Source organism: Corylus avellana, chromosome ca6 (assembly GCF_901000735.1).
Source record: "Corylus avellana chromosome ca6, CavTom2PMs-1.0".
NCBI lineage: Eukaryota > Viridiplantae > Streptophyta > Magnoliopsida > Fagales > Betulaceae > Corylus > Corylus avellana.
The window spans coordinates 7542231-7562679 of record NC_081546.1 but is presented as its reverse complement, the minus strand read 5'-3'; the positions used below and the strand labels follow the sequence as shown (position 1 = coordinate 7562679).

Below are 20449 nucleotides of genomic sequence, written 5' to 3'. Positions count from 1 at the left end.
AAAAATAAAAATAATAAAAATTAGGGGCAATACGAGAAGTTTTAAATACAATTGATCAAATTGCAAAAAATTAGAACTTGGGGGGGGGGGAGGTGGATTGCAAAAATTGAAACTTTGGTGTTCGAATTGAAAAATTCTGTCAACTTTAGGGGGGTAAACTGTAATTTTCCCAATATATTATTTATGGTGAATTTGTCTTGATTATGAAAATTGAGACTTCTATTTGATATGTTGGTGTGTTTGAAATATATTGAATTGAATTACCGTGAATTATTATTCTAAAAACACAGTCAATTGAATAATTAAACTCACAAGCGCTAATATTTTCCGTCGTGTATTATGTTATGTATATGTGATGTATGTAATTGTCCTACAACATGAATTTCCATTCCATGTAGAAAAAAAAAGAAAAACAAAACAAAACAAATAGTTAAGGATCACTCCTTTATAATAGCCATCATTTCTTATGTTTTAAATATTGAAAGTTTTGTTTTGTTTTTTTTTTTTTAAGGAAAGATCAATATAATCCATAGAATCACTTGTTGGATAAAGAAAATATCTTTATGAAAATTACATTACAGATACATTCGGGAGTTTCCTCCACTTAGTTTCTATCTTCAAAAAGAAAATTGTGAACAAATTAGTGACCAGTCTTTACAAATTATATTGTTGCCATTAATTTAGTGAATGTAACCCTTTTATGGGCTTGAAGAGACTCTATGTGCCTCCATATCCCACCAAATGGAGTCCGAAAGGTCAAAATTTAGATATATATATAAAGGTAAAAAAATTTTATAAGGTACTGGCTCCTAATAACAAATTTTTTTGCCTCATATCCACAATAATTTATAGCTCCGATCCTGCATGGGACCCATGCGTGGTCTACTCGACCTATGAGGCAGGCGTGTTTCGCTTCTCGTAATATTTAATTGTGGGATATAAATGCGGTATGCATTTTTCCTTTGTTTTTATAACAAATTGTGTTGCTTAAAAGTTTTAATCGAAGAGTAGTTCAATATTACGTTTCATGAAGTGAAGGTTATTAGTTTAAATTTTTTTACTTTTTTTTTTCTTTTTTTGCAAACATGTCATAAAAAATTCAGGTCAATATATATATTTTTAATTTTTTTTCATCTCATCTCATGTTAATTATTAGATTTGTAAAATTATGTTGATCGCATATAAATTCAATAATGAATTCATATATCTAATTGACCTATTAAATTTAAAAAAATAAAAACAAATTATTGACATAAATCATTCCTTCAAATTAAAAAAAAATATATAAAAAAAAAACGTCAAAAACTTACAGTCGAGAGTAGGGTGGACGGTGGGTGGACCAACTCCAAGCCGAGCGTGTGCCAATCCAAGCCGGAGAAAGGGAAATGAAAGCAGCATTATCATCCTTGCTCACCTCCAAATCTCTGAGTCTCCACCACTCCCCCTCCTCTCTCTCTCGCTCCATTTTCCACTCCAAATTCCTCTCTACCCCTCCGATTTCCCTCTACCCCAAACACCACGCTAATTCCACCAATTTCACCCGAATCCACACCGGCTTCTCTCCGATAATGGCCGCCTCTTACAAGCCCGAACAGGCCAGGGCCCCGCCTGCCCTTCCCCTGCCCACTCCCCCTCTCACCAAGGCAAGCCTCTTTCTCTCCTTTATCCTTAATTTCTGTTTCTTATTTTACATAAACGAAAAACGTCAATTCTGTTTTCTGGTGCGCTGTCGTTTCAGTTCAAGATTGGGCTGTGCCAAATATCGGTGACGCCCGATAAGCAGAGGAATATCGCGCACGCTCGCAAGGCGATCGAGGAGGCCGCTTCAAAGGGCGCCCAGCTTGTTCTCTTACCCGTGAGTTCACGCCCAGATTTTGAAACTTCAGAACTTTCAAATCTTTTGTTATTTTTTTTTGACGTGAAAGAATCTGATAAATTCTTGTTCAACATACGTAGCATTTAGCAAGATATTCCCTGAAATTGGAAATTTGAGATTATGACTGGGTTTTGTCGTGTCAGGAAATATGGAATAGCCCGTATTCGAATGATTGCTTCCCAGTCTACGCTGAGGACATTGATGCTGGCGGTGATGCATCTCCTTCGACAGCCATGTTGTCTGAAGTTTCTCGTCTTCTGAAGATCACAATAGTTGGTGGTTCCATACCAGAACGTTCTGGGGATCGAGTGTATAATACTTGTTGCGTCTTTGGTACTAATGGAGAGCTGAAAGCTAAGCACCGGAAGGTACTTGTTGCGTAAACTTCTGCTCAACAAGTGAAGTCCAATTAAAATGGGGTAAATTGTAGAGTCAAGTTAAAACTCAAAAGCTGAAACCACGTTAAATTACCAATTATTATAAAAGTTAAGTTGATGAAAACGTTGAATTTAATCATTTAACTAACATTCCAACAATTCCCTTTCAAAAAATTTGATGTCACACTTAGACTATGACGCTGGTATTGGATAATACTTTGCACCCCAAATTTAAAAATAGTTATGTAAATTGTACTAAGCTAAGCTAAGTTACTTTTTCTTGTTATTTTGTGATAAAATAAGATGTAGTTTGGAGTTTACTTGTAGATGCCTGATATTGTTAGACTCTTTTTAGGATTATGGATGATCTCATAATTTATGCATATTTCTTTTTCTTTAAAAGAAGAAAGGAACCTAAGTTGTGTTTATATAGCAAAACTACTTGTTCCTTGGCCAGATGTTGAGATATTGTGTCTACAAGTCAATACTTCATGTTTTGTGGAATGAAAATGCCTTGAGTACCATGAACTTAACCTTGTAGAGAATATTTCATATCCTGGGTAGTGTTATTTCTCGGACCTTTTTGTTTCTGGCTGCGACATAATTTTAATTTCTTATGTACATATTCTGATTGCAGGTACACCTTTTTGATATTGATATTCCTGGGAAGATTACCTTCATTGAGTCAAAGACTCTCACAGCAGGAGAGAGTCCTACCATTGTGGACACAGGTAATATCTACAATTGAAATTAATATAATGACCTAGACAAGGCTCTTTTTTATGCCACCTACTTGCTTTAAGTTTCTTGGTAACTTACTGAGTTTGAAAGAGATGGCGTGTGGTAATATTTCTGAATTGGCCTCCTGGAGATCTGCTTCATGCATAATTTGATCACATTACTCTCTGGAGTTTTTGACTGGACAACCCTGCTGTGACTTAATGGTTGGTTGTGGTATATGACCTTTAAACGCCGAGTTCTGTCTACACAATACGTTGGCAACTTATATGATAATTCTAGTATGATATTCATTCTTTTCCATAGCCTTTTATCCATCATTCAGGAAGTTCTCACTTCTTCATGGATCATCGTAATTGTTATTCTCTCATGCAGATGTTGGGCGTATTGGTATAGGCATCTGTTATGACCTTCGGTTTCAGGAGCTGGCAATGATATATGCAGCAAGAGGTTTGTTTATTCCTTCCATCGACCTATGAAAAGTTAAAAGTTTCGCACTACTGGTGGAGTTTATTATTACCAACTGATTGTCAATGACTAGTAGCCAGTTAGCAAAGTTTTGGTAATTATTTTGGTTTATCTACCATTTATATCTGTGAAGCAAAACTTTGGTAATTCTTTTGATTTGTCGTCTATTTATATCTGTAATAAAGAAGATGATATTTCTAGACTATTGTACTCAAAACAATAGTTTTAATCCCAACTACATGGGATCTGCTATGAGTATTATTCTTTCTTCTTTTCCACGCATCTTGGTCACGATCCATTTATTTGTTCTTTTATATTTGTTTTCGGACATGGTGGTATCACTATTTTAAGTTCTATAATCGCATTTTTCAAATATAATTTCATTATTCAGAAAATTAATACAAATGAAACACATGAAACTGTTAATAGAAAAGGTCCCCCACCCCCGCCCAAAGAAAAAAGAAAGAAAAGAAAAAGAATATGTTACTGAGTTATACAATCCCATTCTATGCCTCATAGTCATTCTTATGATTGTATGAAAGACGTCACATAAAGATGGACTGCTTCTATACAGTTGTGAGATTGTGCTTAATTTTTTATGTTTCTCTGTTTGGGTTCTGTTATCCTTGTTTCTCCTCTGTTCATTAGTGTAAGGCACAACCTATATTCCTTTAGGTTGTGATTTATCATAGCAAGTACTGTTTTGTACTGATCAATAGTCTCTAGCACGGAATTTTATGACATCTTTTAACCATTCTAAAATCGGTATTTAAGGTGCATTGACAGAATCAAGTTTTTGACATCAGGTGCTCACTTGCTATGCTATCCTGGGGCGTTTAACATGACAACTGGACCATTGCATTGGGAGTTATTGCAGAGGGCAAGGTAGTGATAAATTTCACTTAAAGCACAAACTTATATCCCCCGAAAAGTTCTACTATTGTAAATCAATATGATAGTTTGAGATATCTTGAGCCTCTTTCTCAATGTCAACTATGTGTGTGTGTGTGTGGGTGGGTTGTTATCTGGCTGTTATTTGGTCTGGTGCTGTAAAATCTAAATAGCATGGAAAACCAGACCATGTGTACCTGTTATTTGATCTTATAATAACATGCAAACTGCTTGAATCTTCCTTCAACAACTACAACGAGACCTTTTTTGTTGTTGTGATGAATAACACGCACAATGAGACTTCACAAATATAATTAGTTTTCAGCTGCGTATAAACTTGAATTTATGTGGATCATTTTTTTTGTGTGTTGGGGGGGAAGGAACGAAATATTGTTTTTGGTTTTTGAACAGAAGAAGAAAATATCTTCCCCTTTACTGCAAATCGCTGCATGGATAATGCTCATCTTTGTAGACGTTGTTCTTCTTTTAGTATCCCCCTTTATTCATTCCCCCCATTACCATTCTGTGATTTCCTGTAATTTTATGCGTAGAAGTGTAATTTATGCTATCTTTAGCTTTACATGATAATTGTAGTAATTCTTTTACTCATGTACCCTGCTTTTCCATGTGTAGGGCTGCTGACAATCAGGTATGCTAACAAAATCCAATTTTCTTGTTTTGTATGGCAAGTCTTGTGGTATTTGGACAGAGAAGGTTTGTTGTTTTCTCAGTCCCCGTCTCTGAAGTTTGCATCTTTTTGAATGATTCCATGCCACTTTATTGATACTTTTCAGTTGCTGTATTCTCCATTTTAAAAGATCGATCTCAACATATAAGAGAATCAAGATCGTTTAATGATGGTATTGGCAAAGATAATACAATTTTTTTTTTTTTTTTTAATGGAAAGAATATATATTGATATTCTGGACAATAGTAGCAGATTAGGGTGCCCACACCATACAGCTAGGACTTGAGTTCTTGGCAGTATTCTTTGGGACAAATTCTGTAATTGTGTCTTACATGCATTTCTCTTCAAAATTTGGTCAAAGTTGGCAAGTTTACTGAGGAAATTTGGTGACTATTAAGTAGTTTCTTCATAAACTTCACAGCTGATGTCTTGGCCAATAAACATGATTCAGCATTTCTTTAGAGTCATAGAAAAGTCTTGCTGCTTCACATGTAATCAAATGACCAGTAATCTCTTGGGAGACTCAAAATTGATTGCGAGCATGTCTTTTTATTTTTTATAAACTGATGAAGAGTGTCTCATGCGTGTTTTTGTTTTGGTTGAAAACTTAAATCACAGTTATATGTGGCAACCTGTTCACCTGCCCGAGATGCTGGAGCTGGTTATGTGGCTTGGGGCCACTCCACTCTTGTTGGACCAGTAAGTGGATATTGACATATTGCTTTTCTTTGTACAAATAGCCATTTACTTGGCAGATTGATGTGTACTATATGCAGAATACAAAGTAATTTTTCTTCAAAGTTGATTTCACACTTTATTATGTGCTTAGCCTGGTGAATAAGATAGGATTAGAATTAATAATCCAATTAGGGATAGGTGATTAGATTAGGAGAAATAATTTGAGTAGGGTGATTAAATGATTATTGTATCTTGATAGGGTTTGGTAGTTGGATTAATTTTATCTTATTTTATTTTCAAGTCCATTTATAGACTTGTTTGAGATCGATAAGGTATGCTGGAGAATTTTTATAAACAAATTCCTTGTTGTGAGGCCCAAGTTCCCGCTGAAGAACCTGCCCCAAGTAATCCCACTACACACTTTCAAGCAAGCACCTAACAAAAGGATATAAGAGCTGGTTATGTTGGATCCATGTTTAGAGCACAAAGAGCAAGAGCTGGATTATGTCAAAACTACCATGGAGCCGAATGAGCAAAAAATTTGAAGAAATGATCCTTGCTATCAATGCTTTCATCGACAATATTTTTATTGCAAGGGCAATGGGACAGAAGCTGATGAAGGGTCGTCTGCTTAATGATCTGAAGACCAATTTAGATCTGACAAGGACGCACAGTATTTTTGTGCGTAACTACTAGAGTCAGTTTGAGAAGTTTCACAACCACGTGGGTTAACTGTCGACCAGGCATTAGATAAATTGTTCTGAATGGCTTGAAGGACTCTGTTAGAACAGATGTGCAAGCCACCAGGCGAAGCACGCTGACTTCATCGATGGGTCTCGCACGTGTGTACGAATCACGCCTACTCTTTATTGAGCCACTGCTTCCCTTGCATTATCACCCTCACACATCCTGTCCGATGCCGCCCTTCTCGGCAGCCACCATCAATGTCACCCCCGAACCTATTGCAACCATTTGAACCAAAGACGCCAACCATCTTTTGCCATAGCTCCACTGAACTGTAGGACCAACACAACCATGGATTTTGCTCCAATTGCGATGTGCAGATTGAAAATGGCCACCTCTGCGGCAATTTGTTCTTCAAGGAAGGGGAACACGCAGGAAACAGGGAGGTCAAGAGGGAGACCCAGATGCAGAGGGATCATCACAGTGCGCCGCCGTTCGTAATGGAGTGGAACTGTACAACGTTGTCTGCCTGTGACTGTACGTACTTGTGCGTTGTCAACTTGGGAGCTCCATCTTCGCATACTCGTTCGCCTTGTCACTACAGTGCAACGTCGAGTGAGAAGCAGACCAGTGTTCGTAGATCACTGGAGATGAGTGGGTTGCGTGAGGCAATCTACTGAGCATTGAAGAGGACTCATGAGTTGTGATCTGCGCTACACCGGCCATACGCTAAACAATGGGTGTGGTGTGAGTTTCTTTCATAGAGCACCCGTGTGCTGCAACCTGCTCTACACCAGCCACTTGCATAGATCTGGGCACGACGTGCGTTGCGCCAAACACTCACGAAGATCTTGGAGGGAATAGAGGCGTCGATGGAGATCCAACTGCGGGAAAAACATATGCAGCTTGCGGAGACAGAAGAGAAGCTGCTGGAGAGTCAGCTGTGACAAAAGTGTCAGAAGTGCCTGAAACCCATAGCGGAGAAAGGGGAGTCGACGAAGATGCAGTGGGAGAAGAAGAGGACTTTGGGGGATGAAGCAGTGAAGGACGAAAAGGAAATCGATGTGGAAGAGCCACCATGAGAGGACGCCAAGCCGATTGACAAGCCGGCATGTTTATTTGGGAGAGGGAGAGATTGGAGGAGCTACGACAATGCATGATAGTAACTTGCCAGTGGTTTTATTGGCCTGAAGAGGCAAAACGACAAGACGGTGGAAACTGGGAGTCACGAAATACAAGAGAGCTATTTTATAGTTTTCATTGGATGATGTCCATGCCGAGTCTGTAATGCACAAGTGTGTAGTGCATTTTGTTCCGCTATACAAGCAACTACCAAGTCGTACAGAACACTTTGGTTTTATTGTACAAAAAATGTACGACAATGTCTAAATGAAACTGTGGGAACCAACTGATAACGACTATGAAGAAAACAAGCAGCTAGAGATTTGAGCTTCTTCAGAAAACGTTCTCTCATTTTGGGACTCTTCTTAACATTAAGATGAAAGCGCATAACGGGTTTATTTAGGGTAGGTTTTTCAGAGAGAACCTGACCCTCACAACAAAGAACTCGTTAATAAAATTTCTCCAACATGCTTTATTGATCTCAAACAAGTAATCCTACTAACAAACCCTATTGAGATAAAATAATCACCCTACTTTCAAGACAACTACTCTTGAACTATTTCTCCTAATCTAATCACGAAGCCCAAATTGAATTATTAAGGTTAATTCTAATCTTATCGCCAGGTTAGCATAACACCTATTTATTTATGAATTCAGCAAAGCTCTTTAGGGTTGTAAGTAATATTAACACATAAGTTATTACAAAACTGTGGCAGTTTGGAGAAGTCCTGGCAACCACCGAACACGAGGAGGCTATAATCATAGCGGAGGTAGATTATTCACTAATTGAGCTCAGGAGGTAATGTTTTGTCCTATACTTGTGGAAATGTTTTTACTGTGCTTTATAGTATTCTTTTATCCTAATTCTGTGATTAAAACATTCAGGACAAACCTCCCATTGTTAAAGCAACGGCGGGGTGATCTTTACCAATTGGTAGATGTTCAGAGGCTGAAGTCTCAGTGACTGGAGTGAGGAATTGTAGAGGACTGCTCTGATGCATGGAAGGATTTTCATCCAGAAAGGTTACTGCAATGAAAAATGTGAGACCATTATATTCTGAGACTCTATTGCACAAACCATTTCAGGTGTTGTATAATTGTATGTGGTGAATTGGAACTTGAATTTCTGGCTATAGAATAATGTAGTATCAAAACAAAGGTTCTGAGTTCAAACATTGTTTGTCATTCATTTTCGATTGAATATTCTATGTGCCGAAGTCTATACGTGAATAAGAGTATTATAATACAAATTAGGGGAAACTTTACTGAAAACTCCCCAACTTCCACTCATTTTGAAATACCCTTCATAAACTTCAAAATCTCTCAATTTAGTTTCCCGAACTTTCAATTCCTCTCAATTTGGATCCTTCCATCAATTTTAGCTATTAAAAGTACAAAAAAATACTAAAATATCCATGATTTTTTTTTTTTTTTTAATAAAAAAAATGTTTTGAAAGTTGGAATTTTATATAAAGTTGGGGGGTATAAACGTCATGTAACATTTAAAATTTGACGGAGAGATTCAAATTGAAAGCAATTGAAAGTTCAGATGATTAAATTAAGAGATTTTGAAGTTTAGGGAGGGTTTATCAAATCGGGTGAAAGTTCAGGGGTCTTCAGTGAAGTTTCCCCTACAAATTAAATTAAATGATTAATTTAAGAGGAAACTTCACTTTAGACCTCTGAACTACTACCCGATTTGACATACCTCCCACAAACTTTGAAATTTCTCAATTTGGACCCCTAAACTTTCATTTACAACCAATTTGAACACATCTGTCAAATTTTAAACGTTAAAAGTGATACAATGATGTTTATACTCCTGACTTTTTTTATAAAATTTTAAATTTACCTTTAATTTCAAATTTAAAAAAAAATAAAAAAAATCACAAGGTGACCCACGTTGGGCCACCTTGTGACTCCTTTTTTTATCAAAAATTATTTTTTCATTATTTTCAAATTTTTTTAATAAGAAGAAAATTGAAGGGTAATTTTATCTTTTTAAGGGTTTTAACGGCAAAAATTGACGGGATTATTTAAATTGATTGCAATTAAAAGTTTAGGGGTTCAAATTGAAAGTTTAAAAGTTCGAAGAAATTATGTCAAATCGCATGATAGTTCAAGAGTTTAAAATGAAATTTCTCCTTAATTCATTCATTTTTCATCCGACAAAACAGGTCGGCCTTCTAGGCTAGACAACTTGGGGAAGGTGAACATGTCAATCATCAAGAGAGACGTTTTTGGAGTCATGCGACAACGTGCTTCTTCCTTCTCCTCTCCTTCACATAGACGTCCTTTTTGAATTTCCATGTTGATCAGCAAACGGGAGGCAACCTTTGTCATGAGTATTAATCCAAAACAATAGGAATGCAGAAACATCACAAGTCATCATTATTTTTATTTTATTTTTTTTATTTTATGATGACGGGGAATCTCCATATGGCAAAGCCCTTCGGACTAACTATTGTAAAGTAAACCTCGATCCCGTGTACCGTATTCTCGAAAATTTTCCTACATGAAATAAGGTACTTTACTAGTTATTTACGAGATAAGTGTAACCCAAGAAACAGTTTGCACTCAGTGAATTTTAAATCGCAGACCTCTACAGCTGCTCAAAGACTTACGAATCAATAGGCACCACTAAGCATGTGTGTTGCTAACCACATGCTTAGAGATCAGAATTTTCCGCCCTGTCCAAATAAGGAGATGGACAACTCAAATTTTGCTTGACAGGTAAATGATATTAGCTCTATCAACTTTACTGTTTGATTATTAGTAACTTTTAACTGTAAAATTGTTGTGAATCTCGATTCGCTTAAGCGTTTGACAGCTGACTTGGCAGCTGGGCATTTAGATAAGAATTTGGAAGTTGAATTTCATCATAAAGAGAGAAGAAATTCGTGATTAGAACGCTGTCGCATGCTGAGTTGTTCTGAGTGATGAGCTTCTGCTTGACGAAACTAAGAAATTGAAGTTGGCCCCCCCCCCCTGCCTCACAAAGGACAACCCTACGCCAATAGCGGTGCACGTGGCGATTGAGACCCCCAAGAAAGCAGCCTTGTCATGCATCTGCACGTGGGTGCACCATGCACAAAGCATCACACGTATAGAAAACCTAATTAAGAGAAAGAATGAGAGACACTTGCCTAGTCAGTAGTCACAAACAATAAACACCACACCTAATAATTCCGTTGCTTTCTTGCAAAAGAACATTCTTCCTTTGTTTAACGAATAAACAGGCCAGGCAGACACAAAGGCCTTTGTCCCTTGAAGTTGAAGTTAAATTTACACCGTCGGATAATTCTCATAGAGGGGGGCGTCATGTGTGGTGGTGATTAATGACGGACCACCGTGGAGTACGGTGGTAAAAAGTTCACCAGCAACGTGAAAAAAGATCCAGTGGCGGGCGGGTCCAGGACTAGCTAGGAGTACAATTATTCATATACGTACCCTACGCCTATGAGGTGTTATAGCGTGTGGCCATGCCTGTTCACGTGGTACACCGTTGAGGAGGCAAGGGTGTGGGTCCAAGGGAGGTTATGTTGCCCCAAGATTGGACTTCAAGGGATGCTCTACGACAAGAATCACCTATTTGTCGCCAATTAAACACCGGGATTCCTACGATTACATATTAATTCCAACAATTTTTCCTATCTGAATCTACGTCAATAAATAAAATATATAGATATAAAGAGAATTATATATAGTAGAAAGCTAAATCATGTAAGGATTTTTTTTAAACAAAAAAAAAAAAAAAAAAATTTGAGGTTGCTAAAGATTTTTCAACCATTAAGATAGGTCTACCCTAGCAGGTAGGTGCTTGTTAGGTGCTCTTGAGTCTTGATGAGCCTTCTTGCCAAAGCAAGAACTCTTTTACCGGAGCAAATGGCCTATTTGCTTGAATTGTTATCAAAAGCCTCCTATCTGGGCGGGAGTGCAATTGAATCCTTACAGTTGTATAGGCTGCAAGCCATCATGGCCTTCCTAGCCATGCCATGCTACTTAGCTATAGATAGTTGGTTGCCGGTGTGTTTGGCAAAGGAATGGACTGGATCAGATTCTAAATCTCAAAAAATATTTCTCAAAATCAATCACAACATTCTTACTTTTTATATTACATTAATCACTTTTTATTACTATTTAAATAAAAAAATTACTACAAAATAAATTTTTTTTTTTCACCTTTTTAATTATACAAAGCATTCTTACTTTTTTTCTCGCTTCAATCAAATCTGCTACAGTTTCGGTCCACTTTCTCAAGTCCACTCATTTGCCAAACATAGTTAAATTCCTCGGTTATGGACCGACGGACCTTTTAACAACTTCAATGGATGAGTACCTATTTGGAGCTCGTTGGTAACTAGTGATTTGCCTTTACACTCGGTATTTTCTCTTCTTCAGTTTTTAGCGTTTATCGCGACATAATTGAAACTTTCTATCCTTTTTATTTTGTTCTTCAGTTTTATTGTCCTGAATTTTTGTTGTTGGACTAATGAATCAGTTCCGCAGAATATTTTATCCGACCAAGTTTTTCTCCCCCTTCCAAATCTTTTGCTGGAAAACTTGAATTAAATGGAAGTACAATAATCATATGAATTGACAACGGTAACTTATAATCCAAATCCTCTAAGTGAAAAACACTGGCATCTGCCCTTCATTCATTGGTTCAATTCTTATTCAACCCATGATCGATACCACGGTATGCAAAGGAGTAAACTTTTCTTCAGCACGGTGAGAGAGAATCTAAAAAAACGTGGCGAGAGATGATTGGGCAAGATGTAAGGTTGATGTTCCCAAGGGGGGAACTGCATGAGCGAGAAGGTGTGCGTGAGTGTGAAGGCCAGAGTACAAGCGCGTCAGGCGCTTGTGTCATGCGACAGACACTGCAGGACCAGTCAAATGCTTCACGTCTGGTCCCACACGTTGCCAGTACTATTCCTCGGGTCCCACGCACTACGCGTGATGCAAGATCAGACCGTCAATTATTGGCGGCCGTGCAACGTAGATATTTCTCGCGAGTGCGTTGTTTCAACTGTTTTTATATTTTCAACTTAGAATGTGTTAAGAAAATAGTTTCACTCAATCAATACACCCATTAAATTCTGAGGCTCAAGGTTAATGACAGGTTTATAGAATTGTCAATTCCGGGAGATAAAATTCGAGTCCAAATGGGACCATACTAAAAGAATCTGGTTTAACAGTGATACTTCAAGTTGAATTAGAGTAGGAGTGATTGGGTCCAATTTAAACTTTCAGACTGCCAAATCAATTTGAAGGAGACTCAGAATAGGTTAACTCTACTTCTTAGCCTATAAATAAATAGCTACACTAGGATTTAAAAAAAAAAAAAATCAAATTTTGTCTATTAATTAAGGCTTAGAGCATTTATAATGGAGGAGCTAAATTTTATGCAAAATGCATGGTTTCTCAAAACGTACTTTATCTATTTTAACTAATGAATTTTTAAAGGTATCATACATTCAATTAGCTATATTTTTGTCTATATTATTTAAATATTATTAAAAGTGATAAAAGTCTTGGGAAAAGTTTCGAAAAAAAAAAAAAAAAAAAACATATGAGAGGAAAAATTGGAAAAGTTTTGAGAAAAAAGAACATATGAGAGAAAAAGTAGGAAAATATTTGGAAAAAAAGAGAAAACAGGTGAGATAAATAATAAAAACAGCTCTTCCAATCAAATATCTATTTTACATTTTTTTTTTTTTTTGCTAATCCAATATAAGGGTTTTTTTAAACATTTGAAGAGTCATTTTAGATAAAATTAACATTTAGCTCTTCTATTGGGAATGCTCTTACACTCTTCTCCAAAGAACTGACTTAGACACCGAAGTTTTCTCGCGGCATTGGAGTGACTCGAAGAACGCGTGGTTTACACCATACCATAAACTGTTCAAACATAATGAAATTTTAAATGTTAAAAAACTTCAGCCTTTCTTTAAAAATAAAAATTGATATTGATACTATTAAAAATTGTGGTTAAACTGAAAACAGTTAATCAAAAAACATTTTTTAATTCTTATAAAAGTTGTTTTTTCATTTTAAAACCGTAAACCATTTTTTGAGAGTTTAAGCTTTATTTTTTTTTCAAATTGCGATTGCTGAATTTTTGCCAGAACTCACCGACATTTTTCACGGTCACTCATTTATCTTAAGACTTAAACGCCAAAAAATATTTTCAAGAAAATCATTTTTCATATGATTTTCTTGAAAATATTTTTGGGCCGTTCTTAGGATCGATCCTCATGCAGACACGTACAGTATCGGTTGATTCTTAGGGTGTTTACTTTATTGCTCACATTATTAATTTTGTGTTAGATGTTGGATGAGAAGTAGTTCTTCCCCCTTCTCCCTCACCCTCTCCCTCTGTAATTGTTTAGAAAAAAAGGAAAGTTGGGAGGATTCCTGAAAAGGATCGATCCAGAACCAAGAATTATAAACGTGGGTCTGATCACTTGGAAGGTCTCCATCGTACCATTTAAGTTAGAGAGGAAAGTGGGTTTGTCTAGGTGCATATATATCTCCAATTTCGACCACATTCCAACAGGAGGCCGTACCATATATTTAATCTCCCAAAGATCCATCGCAATCAGATGTTGAAAGTACATATGATCATTGTCGACCTGTTTGTTCAACCCACCTTGTTTTAACCAAAACCAAAATGGGCATCATTCTAACTGGAACCAAATCAAGAGACCAAATCCACAACCTTTCTGCATCACCCTTTCTTCTTATCTTCAGGTTAGGGCACATGAAGAGTTATATATGTTGAATGCATTGTACCTTTGTGTCTTGAGGTGGATGAAGATGAGCAAACCAAATATGGAAACACATGCATGTGATCTTGGGCCTTGGCAACGATTATGGGGGCACAATATCCTTTCTGCCCATGCACTCTAAGCCATTGGTGGGGTTTCTTGGATCTTAATGTACCTCCAAAGCATCCTTTTCATCCTAATTAATGATGTTGGTCTTTCAAATGCTATAGAGAAACAATTTGGGTCATCAACTAGGTTACAAATATGTCAATGTATCGGGGAGAGACAGTCCCCATCTTCTCCCACGGGTGGGTCTCGGGAGTCCCCATCCTCATAACTCACCTGAAAATCTCATTTTCTCTCTTTTATTATTATTATTATTATTATTGAGGTGGTAGTTTGAGGGGTTAATGCACCCAAATCACATACAATATAACTTGATTACTTAATTCTTGTCGTGAATAATAATAAAATATCCCAAAAATCATGAAACTCAAAATAAATAACTTTTTATTTAAAATAAAATTAAAGTACAATTGATTTTTAGGACACCAACCCTAACAAGATGAGTAATGGCAGATTAATTTGTTTTAATTTGTCATCTTAAAATGGTCCTCCTATCCATAAATAGCATTCTTACTTCCCAGTTGGTGTCCACATTCATTAGATGATATCCCATGCACGTAAATAAGCAACTATTCAAAAAATCAGGCACTTATTTAGCCTACCAGTTGTATATATTATGAAGAATGCCATTTATTTTGATTGTGACAACCATAGTATTTTTAATACCTTTTTTATATCAAGTAATACTAAAAATTATATTTTTATTTTTCAATTATTTCATTCTATACTAACGTGATAGTGTTAATCCAAGTTTCGATTATTCCTTATTAAAAAAAAAAATTGAAAAATTGGCAGCGGCATATTGTGGGATTAAAATGTAGTTTCAAACATTATTCATTTGCTATAATTTGGAATTTTTGAACAAACAGAAAGCTTTAAATCTTTGATTTCTTACCAAGTTTTGAGAGGTGCTTTCTATCAATTTGAAAAAAAAAACCCACAAAAAGCAAATGGATGGCAAAAAAGTTGAGAGTTAATAATATTTGTATCAATTTTGGAGAAAATCCTATATATGGTGATCACTTAGGTTACTCAAATCACCCTTTACTTGGCTTTCAATATATATATATATATATATATGAACAGAAAAATATAGAATAATTAATTAAAAAGTCCCTCACATTAATAATAATTAATACTTATTTCTAGATTTAAAACACATATATAATTTTTTTTTTTATAATCTCCATCGTTTTGGTTATAGAAAAGCATATTTACCTCTCTCCCTCTCTCTCTTTCTATCTCTATCTCTATCTGGGTGAGAGAGAAGAGAGAGAAGCAGAGAGGTAGGAGGCTCCTCCATGGCTAATTTGCCATGATTAAAGGTTAGTAGTAAAATCCAGGCTTCTTCGATAATTTACCAAAGGTGAAACGCCAATTTTGCATCATTGAAGGAGATCTTTCATCCACTTGTGTTCTTCTCTTTTTAACTGTCATTTCCATATTTTGGTAATGGAGCTTTCTATACCACTTTCAAAATTCAAACAATCATGATGGCCTTCACAAAGCAAAATGGGCCCATCAATTCTCTTAAGGGGTTTTGTAGAATCTTTTATCTCTACCGCCTGTAACTCTCATGGGTGCATGGTGAATCCTTCTGTAATTTTGTATGTCGATCTCTTGGATTCGAAGATCAAAATGTTATCCAATCATTATAAAGTTTTACCTTTTGTCCCATTGGGCGCTCCATAATTTTATTTTTCACTCATTTTATATCGATTGATATTGGGTGTTTTAAATGACTTCTATGTCAGTACGTCAAATAACTTTGATAAATGAGTGTGAACAATATCATTACGCAATCCAATCAAATTGCTAGAAGAATATATGCAGCAAAATTTTTTATTTTTATTTTTGTTAAAAACAATTATATGCTTGGACCATAATAATTGAAGTTTTGGCTTCTATATATGGAGGGTACGGAAATAATTATATCAAATCACAAATTTTATATCAATTTCTCCTTGTAATCTATATATATATATACTAAAATTAAAAATAAAAATAAAAAATAAAAAAAGAGGTTGAACGTGTGATTTTATATAGTAGAAAACAAATAATTCGATAATAGACTCTATAAATACCAAAACAAAAAAAAAAGAAAAAAAGAAAGAAATCTGACTAAGTAGATTTTATCTACTAATATTTTTCTTGTCGTTATAACATATTATAGTCGTTTTGAATAACCAACGACCCTTCTGCCAGCTCGATCAATCGGATTTTCATACCTAAAACGCTGAACCTTCCTGTTTCCTGCCAATTTATTTCGTTAAAAACCCTTCAATCCTTCCCACCAAGAAAATAAAACCTTTTAATATTCTGATTGGGAGGTTGTTAATGGTGTAAGATTTATCATCAACTTAGACAGAAGTCGGTTCTAATTAAATTTTACAGATTTAATTAAATAAAAATAATATATTATATAATAATATAAATTTTACAGATTTTATTATTATTATTATTATTATAAAATTAAATTAAATATAACAAAACAAAATAAAATCTAAAATAATTTCTGACCATTTAATATACCATCACATGCAACTACCTAACACATAGCCTCATTACAATATTCCTGTTCCACCCAACTGTAGAATTAAATTATTCAACTTAATTCTGCAAATTCCGTGCTCTCTTCCAAAATTTTCTCCACCTTCAATGCCCCATCTTTCGTTAATTTCTAAAGAAATGCTAAATAGTGTTTTTTAGGCCACCGATAATTTAGTATCTGCCCAAAAATGATTCACATAATTGCTAGTAATTTAGGTAGATAAAATGAAAGACGTAATCACGGGCAGCTAATATGAGAGATTATATATAAGATTTATCTGCCTAAATTGGGAGTAGTTTGAGGTAAGTAATATATAATACCTAATATGGAGCAGCTAATGTGAGATTTTACGGAAGATTTATCTGCCTAAATTGTCAGTAATTTGAGCAAATAATGTGAAAAACCCCTTATAAGATTTACTTAAATAAATTTTAAATTGTGGGGTTACATATCCAAGGAAGTTGGTCTTATTATATGAGCATTTATAACGAATTTTCTCCTTCTGGCTTTTTTTTTTACAAAAAAAAAAAAAACTCACAAAATACAATATTTAACAAATTTTTTATTCAATGTTAAATTTAATTCCTGTTAATAATGCTTTCTAAATGTAAAGAGCCCAGAAGTGAAAGTTATTTATTTTTTTTAACGTTATTTCTCTTCCATACTTCTTCTTTTTTCCTCTTAACTGAAGTGGATTTTTAATGCAAACAGTCCAAATGTTAGCAATAAAATTAAATATTTAGTTAAAGTAAGAAAATATTTAAAGAATTTGAAAAATGGCTAACTAAATTTACTAGAGTATATTTTTAGAGGAATTTTGAAGAGTTTATTGTAAATATTTTAGCATTATTTGTCTAAAATTATAACAATTCATACAATTAATTTCGGTAAATCCCAGTCAATGTCTGCCACCCACAGTAATCTATTATCCCCACACCAACATGTGGACCCGCCTGACTGACAGTGATCGGTCTGTGCACCTAAATTTCTCTGCAGCGGAGCGCATGCTATAATTACCCCAATCTCTGGAACTTGATCAACGGCTTGAAATTCGAATTTGGAAGGTGAACATAGAAGGAATGCAGCGTCGTTTCCTGATTGGGAGGAGGGATAATTTGGGGGATTGAAAAAGGAAAGATCGTTGCCACGTCACGGAATGCCAAACTGGCATTGGCTCCCATTCGGATGGACATGCACGCGCGTGAAGAGCTTTATAAAGTCTCTCTCTCACTCCCTGTTCCCCTTCATCTCCAAGGCGTGCCATTTTGCTCTCATTACCCTCTTCCTCTCTCTCTCACTCTCTCTCTCTCTCTCTCTCTCTGTCTTTGTCTCTCTCTGAGCAAAAACTCTCTCCGGCGACAAACATCAATAGCTCTGCTACTTCATGTTTCCTTCTCTCATTCCCATTACCAAGAATTTTTCAGAGAGAGAAAAAGCAACCGAATCACTGTATGCTCCAATAATGGCCGCTTTCTCTAGCTAGCTGTTTCCTTCACATCATTTCGATCGCCATCTTTGCCAGCTTTTGAGTCTACCTTAGCAGACAAAAACTGGGAGACAAGCTCGAAATCTAAACTTCCCACTTGTCACACTCTCGGTTCCATCATTTTCTTTCACTCTGCCTCTGCCTCCCTTTTGTTAAATCTCCATCACATTTTCCATACATAAAACATGTATAGGAGGGAGAAAATACTGAGAGAAGATAGGTACAGCCTAGAGAGGAAAAACCCATCTTTCTCTTCAACTCTTCTCGACAAAATTTACCGTTCCATCGACGAAGGAGAAACAAGCACTGAAGAATTGAAATTTTACAGGGAAACAATGGGAAAGAAACAGAGCAGAGCTAGCAGCAAAAGCAGCAGAACTCTGGAAGAGGATGGTGCGGCGAGTCTTCGCGGAGCCTGTTTGATCGAGAAATGGATGGATAAGAAGGCCAGCGCAAAGGTCGGTTCTCAACGACGGCAGTATTTGACGGAACTGGAGAGAAAACCGCAGCACGATCGTGATCATGACAATGATGTTCTGTTCTTCAGCTCCGCTTCAAGCTCCTCAGACTCCAGTTCCGGAGGATTCTCATCCTCTGATACGGAGTCCATCTACGGCCTGAAGTCCAGTTCCTCGTGTTTTCTACCTTCAAGGCCGAAGCCGGTGAGGACCAGCGTCTCGACTCGGTCGGAGAGATCAGAGAAAACAGAGAGAAAACAGAGGGCTCTGTTTCATGAGCAGAGGGAGGTGCATATGTTCGATGATTATCATTATAGTTCTGCTACAGGGGATGCTCCAAAGCATGACGAAGTTATGATCAAGTCAAAATCGACGGCACTAAAGATTTATGCCAATCTAAAGAAGGTGAAACAACCAATTTCACCCGGTGGCCGCCTCTCCAATTTTCTCAATTCTCTCTTTACAACTGGGAATACAAAGAAAAAGAAGAACTCGCGGTCCGTTGGAGGCTACGAAGATGCAGCTGTGGAGAGGAAATCTAAGTCGGTTCAAGCCTCAACCTGTTCCTCCGCATCTTCATTCTCAAGATCATGCCTAAGCAAAACTTCACCTTCTTCTAGGGAAAAGCATCACAATGGGGTTAAAAGGACGGTCCGATTCTGCCCTGTAAGCGTAATTGTCGACGAAGATTGTCGGCCGGTCGGGCAAAAATGCCTGTACGAAGAGCAAGACTCCAGTCTAATACCGGTGTCGGTACCAACCGCGTGGAAAATCGGACGGTCAACAACGACAAGAAAGAACGAAGAAGAGCTCAAGTTCAAGGTCCTCGAGAAAACCCGGCGAGTGGAAGAGTCGGCGAGAGAGTTTTTGAGAGATTATCATCAAAATCAGAAGAAGAGCGAGTTAATAATGAGAGATTTTCGCGGGAACGATCATGTCGGCGACTATGAAGACGACGACGCTGCGAGTTGTTCAAGCTCCGATCTTTTCGAGCTTGATCACCTCGCAGTATTGGGAAACAATCGGTATCGTGAAGAGCTTCCGGTGTATGAAACTACTCATGTTGAAACTAATCGGGCCATTGCTAATGGCATGATATTGTAATTCTGATTATATCATACAGAGCAAAAGCAATATAATTTTCTTTTAATTGGGTTTTAATATGAGTTAAATCAATGCATTGGGTTTCATGCATGGTAAAATTTTCTATATGATCACTTGAATTGATTTGGATTAAGATGATGTTTTTGTGGGTGATTAAGATGAACAAATTGTTTGAACTTTTTCTCCTACATGTGTATACAATGTGCGGAATGGAGCATTTTTTTGGGAAGAACAAAGAAAAAAGCGAGTTGGGAGATTGATTGATTTATTTTTTTCTGAAAAGAATGATATGGGGATGCGTCAATTCTTGATCATGATCTAACTCTCAGGTAGATACTGACAGTTCAGTTTTGACAGGGAAGGAGGAAAAGAAAGCAAAGGAAAAAGAGGAGGAAAACGAAAGATTCGAGATCGAAATCACAAGCAAAA

At 36.4% G+C, this 20449-nt stretch overlaps 2 protein-coding genes across 2 annotated transcripts; both read left to right on the top strand.

The window, feature by feature from the left end:
• The first annotated feature begins 1307 nt into the window (after positions 1 to 1307).
• Positions 1308 to 8716, top strand: LOC132184328 (omega-amidase, chloroplastic). Its single transcript, XM_059597918.1, has 10 exons — positions 1308 to 1643; positions 1739 to 1855; positions 2020 to 2244; positions 2891 to 2984; positions 3367 to 3441; positions 4266 to 4344; positions 4984 to 4999; positions 5657 to 5737; positions 8239 to 8321; positions 8408 to 8716. Exons 1-10 carry the CDS (start codon positions 1386 to 1388, stop codon positions 8484 to 8486), a joined length of 1107 nt encoding a protein of 368 aa, XP_059453901.1. The 5' UTR covers positions 1308 to 1385; the 3' UTR covers positions 8487 to 8716.
• Positions 8717 to 18241: 9525 nt separating this feature from the next.
• On the top strand, positions 18242 to 20086 carry LOC132184517 (protein BIG GRAIN 1-like B). Its single transcript, XM_059598180.1, has one exon. It carries the CDS (start codon positions 18644 to 18646, stop codon positions 20018 to 20020), a length of 1377 nt encoding a protein of 458 aa, XP_059454163.1. The 5' UTR covers positions 18242 to 18643; the 3' UTR covers positions 20021 to 20086.
• The last annotated feature ends 363 nt before the right edge of the window (positions 20087 to 20449 follow it).

Bases quoted from the DNA above. Each gene is read 5' to 3' on its own strand.
- LOC132184328 (XM_059597918.1), top strand. From the start codon at position 1,386: ATGAAAGCAGCATTATCATCCTTGCTCACCTCCAAATCTCTGAGTCTC. The intron at 1,856-2,019 runs GTGAGTTCACGC...TTGTCGTGTCAG, and splicing joins CCCAGCTTGTTCTCTTACCC to GAAATATGGAATAGCCCGTA. The intron at 8,322-8,407 runs GTAATGTTTTGT...TAAAACATTCAG, and splicing joins TCACTAATTGAGCTCAGGAG to GACAAACCTCCCATTGTTAA.
- LOC132184517 (XM_059598180.1), top strand. From the start codon at position 18,644: ATGTATAGGAGGGAGAAAATACTGAGAGAAGATAGGTACAGCCTAGAG.